At 38.4% G+C, this 4,660-nt stretch overlaps 1 protein-coding gene across 2 annotated transcripts in view; it reads left to right on the top strand.

The window, feature by feature from the left end:
• Positions 1-4,660, top strand: part of pld2 (phospholipase D2) — a 31,064-nt gene that overhangs the window by 8,097 nt on the left and 18,307 nt on the right. For both annotated transcript variants that reach the window (XM_042498838.1, XM_042498837.1), the window contains exons 2-5: positions 1,908-2,065; positions 2,147-2,274; positions 3,273-3,415; positions 3,569-3,662. In XM_042498838.1, the coding sequence (XP_042354772.1) occupies positions 1,936-2,065; positions 2,147-2,274; positions 3,273-3,415; positions 3,569-3,662 (495 nt within the window). In that variant the 5' untranslated portion in view covers positions 1,908-1,935. The remainder of the gene's footprint in view (positions 1-1,907; positions 2,066-2,146; positions 2,275-3,272; positions 3,416-3,568; positions 3,663-4,660) is intronic.

Below are 4,660 nucleotides of genomic sequence, written 5' to 3'. Positions count from 1 at the left end.
ATAATAGACAAATAAGCAACTTCAACTTCTTCAGTGCTGGGGTTATTTTAACAGACGGTGTCGTAATATGTCTTCTTTAAGGAATCCTAACCATAGATGAACATTGAATTTTGTTGTTTTCAGTCAATTTTGGATTCCTTTAGCAACATTTAGATGTGGTTCCTAGATGGTTTGTCCACGTCTTCAATCCCCACCTCTGTCTCTCTCTTCTCAGACACACACGCACGCACGCACGCACGCACGCACGCACGCACGCACGCACGCACGCACGCACACACACACACACACACACACACACACACACACACACACACACACACACAACCTCCCTCCCCTTTGCCTCGTTGCCCAGGAAACATTCAGCCATTCAAAGACATCTACCCACACACCATACAAAAGGGTTCAGTCGCACCCTTTTCCTCCACAGCTGTGTCCTAGTCTTCTCAAATGTCATTGACCTGACCAACAGGTAAACACCACAAGACGCCTGTCTGCTGTGTATGAGTGCTGTTTTTGGCATTTTGACAGCATTGCTTCTAACAATACATAGTCTGTTGCTGTTAAGTGGTGTGATACAGAGTTGTTCTTGAATGCCTCTTCTTTGTGTGATCATGATATGTCACTATCCTCAAGGATTAGATTCACTTCAGTGACAGGCTCGTGCTGTCAGATTATTTCACTGACTCTTCTTGGCTTCTTTAGATACTTTAACTGCATCTTCAGATATAGCTGTGTTGTTATCAGCCTTGACTGCTTGTTAAATCATAGTACTACCACCTCTACTAGTGTTGCTAATGCAGCTGATATTGCAGCTGTGAGTAGAAGCCTAATACCACAACAAATGCAACTACTGCTGGGAATGCTTCATCTATTATTATTTTAAGTTCTGCTACAAACTGATGCTACTATTAGTAATAGCAGTAGTCATAGAAGTACTGATACCACTAAAGGTACCACTACTTTTCCTCAGTAAAATGAGTAGTACATGGCATAAAGATACTTAAAGTTTGTAACTTAAGACATCAAGTCCTTCTAGTTTTAGAACAAACATATACTGTATGTATAAACATAGCCCAGATTAACTAGCAAAGTGTAAATAGAATAAAAAATTTCCTGAAAGTTGCCCATTGAACTACAGCTACACTAACATACATGAAGGGTGCATCAACAACACTGTAGCGGTTATTAATAACTACGTTAGAATTTGGATTTTGCACTCGTTAAAGTAAAAGGGGCACCATTCTCCATTCAGGAAAAAATTAAATCTTAAATTGTGACAGTCTTAAAACATGTCATTACTTTAATCAATCTCACAATCTGTACCGTTTATTCTGTATACATTGATCTTGTTTCTCTCATGAAATAATATCCACAGACAACGACTTGGCGATAAATGAGAATAATTTATTTAGACTAATAAAATGATGAGTAAATAGAGGAAATAGTATGAGGGAAAATGTAATGACCACGCCAAGGCAGTCCACTACAACACAGACATACACAGCATAAATGGTATTAATGTATTGCAAATGAAATCTTTAACTGGATCATTGGACATTATACTTTGATACAAACAACATTTTTTTCCAATGAATGCACCTTACAATTTGTGTTACAGTGGCAGTGTTGTAAGTCATGCTGCCGCCTGTGCTTTACTGGAAACCTGAACTGAACCACTTCTTTTTTCTTTTTTTTTTTGAGGTAATGAATTACTGTGAATGTCAAGCTTGTGACTAAGATATCAATCTGCTTTGGTCTGCATGAGGAGATTGGTCTCACATTTGGTTGATCAGTAGTTACTTTTCCCATGTATTTCACTGTAATGCAAGTTATACATGCTTAGCGGTAAGAAGGTGCACAGGTCTTGATTGTAAATACGAAACTTTTTTTTTTTGTCTTTACATCAGGGCTGCTGGCACTTGCAACAACAGTGCAATGGCCAGTCCAGTTGGGATCGAGCCAGCGGCTTCAAGAGCAACGGCCCAAAGCCTGGCCAGAAGGCGCTTTTCACATGACATCCAAGGTTTGAGTCCAGACGAGATTGATGGCCTCATGTCCAGCAGTGGTAAGAAAAACGGTCCCTTTTATAAATTAGGAAAACCATTAAGACTCTTTTATTAAAATGTTCTCATCTTCCAAATCACAGATGGTCGCCCTTTCCTCGTGGTGCATCATCTCCCTGAAATAAAAGAGGAGGGTATACCTTACTTAATGCCTGGTGTCCCTATAACATGCAGAGTGGACAACACAGAGAAATACACTACTCGCTCAAAGGTACGCCTGTTAAGGTGTTGTGCCTCTGCGGCGGCAATAGCCGTGGCCGGAGGAAATATGTTTCCAGGTTGTCCATCTGTCCCATTCTTATAAATGCAGTATCTCAAGAAAGCCTTTAAGGAACTGTTTTTAGATTTGGCATAAATGTCCACCTAAGAATTAGGTCATCTGTGTTCATTCCAGTTTATTATGTGTGGAAAATCATTTGCATGTTTTCATTGGTTAAAATGGTGCTAGCATTTACTGAACGCCTAAGATAAGCTTTAAGTGAAAGAACACACATTTAATTTTAATTAGTCACTCTTTGTAACTACATCAGAGTACTTTGTCCTATGGGGTGGCCACTATCTCAGTGAGTTGAGCGTCCGCTCCATGTAGACTAGATCTTGTGCAGAGGCCTGGGTTCAAATCCGGCCTGTGGCTCTTTGCCGTCATCCCCGTTCTCTCTTCCCCTTTCCTGTCACTCTCTGACTCCATTATAATAAAGGCAATAAAAGCCCCCCCCAAAAAAAACAACGAAGAGTTTGTACTATTAGATTTCTCAGAGTCCAGCTTTTGAAAATCTAATTTCATTATTATCATGTCTGGCAGAAAACACCCTGAAGTTGAACTTGACTCACCGTAATGACATTAAACCATTCTAATCTGTGAAAGCAGTAAAACTGCAGACTCAACTTTGTTGCTTATCTTATGAACGGCTGTTTCATCTCAAAAGTCAGATGTCACTTTATTGTGTGGTTATTGAACTGCAGTCTGGGTGTTTGAACTTTGAGTTGTGTGTTTTTTAACCAGTTAACGACTGAAATTAAATGGTGAGCTGCTTTGAATTGACTGTAATTTTAAGTGTAGATACAGCATAAAGGTTGAACAGGTGTATAGTGTTGAGAGTGCTCAAAGAAGTGGGTGTTTCTCTCACAAAGTAATTCTAAGAATGTATAAGATTTTTCTCATTTTAAACCATCATGCTTATGTACATCATTTAAATAACATCCCTCCAGGTCCATGTAGGCACCCTGTACACAGTTCAGCTAACACACGGCCACTTCCACTGGGCAGTGAAGAGAAAGTACAAACACTTCCAGGAGCTTCATCGAGACCTTTACAAGCACAAGATGATGCTTCACTTGCTGCCTCTGGCAAGGTCGGTGCACCAATTTGTTTGCATTAATCACACAAATCAACTTCTCTCTCTGAGAGACTTGCAGTTGTAATCTGTGCTTTGTGTAGCTCTCAGTTTTTATCGTCACATTTCTCACGCACAGAGTATTTTTGAATATTCAAATTTCTCCCAAAGATTTGCAAAGGAGAGGCAGCAGCTGAGAGCCATGTCAGAGGAAATGCCCAGCCTACACGGGACTGAACGGACCAGGAGGACCTCCAGCAAGATGGTATAAAAAAAAAACAGACAAAAAAAACCAAAAACAATCACATACATGTGTAGTGTATACAGTGTATACTTTGAACAACCCATTTGAATGCACGGAAAGATTCTAGATGTTTTTTACTCAAAGAAGAAGTCTATTAGAAGAAGTCTGTCTCTATAGTTCTATTAACAACATACTACTATTGCTGTCTTGATCTTAACTGAGTCCTTATTCAGGCTCATCAATAAAATATTCTCTCACAAGGGAATATTAGATATATTAGATGTATTATATATTTTGGGATTGCCACTTTTTTATGCCTCTGCACCGGAAATAGCTGTGGCCAGAGGCATGTTTTTAGTTGTCTCTCCGTCTCCTTGTGAGTGTGATATCTTGAGGGATTTTTTTTTTTTTTTTCAAATTTGGCATAAACTTCCACATGGTCTCAACCATGACCTGATTAAATTCTGTAGGTCAAAGGTCACTGTGACTTCACAAAACATGTTTTGAGTCATAAGTCAAGAATTTATATGTTAATTGTAACAAACTTTACATAAACATCTCATAGGATTTAATGATAAACTCATTAAATTTTGTATTCAAAAGGTCAAAAGAATAAGTGGTTTGCTGAGCCACACAACTGCAAGTTTGTGAAAAAAACTATATCATCAAAAAATAAAAAATAAAATCATCAATATATTATAATGGATCAGCTCATTCACACAGTTTCAGGCAGTTTTCAGGTTACTGTTGTGTGTTGAGGTGAATTTCAAAATTGTATAACCTATATATAGGTTACATATATAGGTATATAGGTTATACATACATACACACACACACACAGAAATNAACACAAACACAACAATACATTGACAGGGAACAAGCCCTTCACCCAGTTTCAGGCAGTTTTCAGGTTACTGTTGTGTGTTGAGGTGAATTTCAAAATTGTATAACCTATATATAGGTTACATATATAGGTATATAGGTTATACATACATACATACACACACACACACATATAT

This window comes from Plectropomus leopardus, chromosome 13 (genome assembly GCF_008729295.1).
Source record: "Plectropomus leopardus isolate mb chromosome 13, YSFRI_Pleo_2.0, whole genome shotgun sequence".
Taxonomy (NCBI): Eukaryota; Metazoa; Chordata; class Actinopteri; order Perciformes; family Serranidae; genus Plectropomus; species Plectropomus leopardus.
Note: the sequence above shows the minus strand (reverse complement) of the source record. Positions and strands in the feature narration are given on the sequence as shown.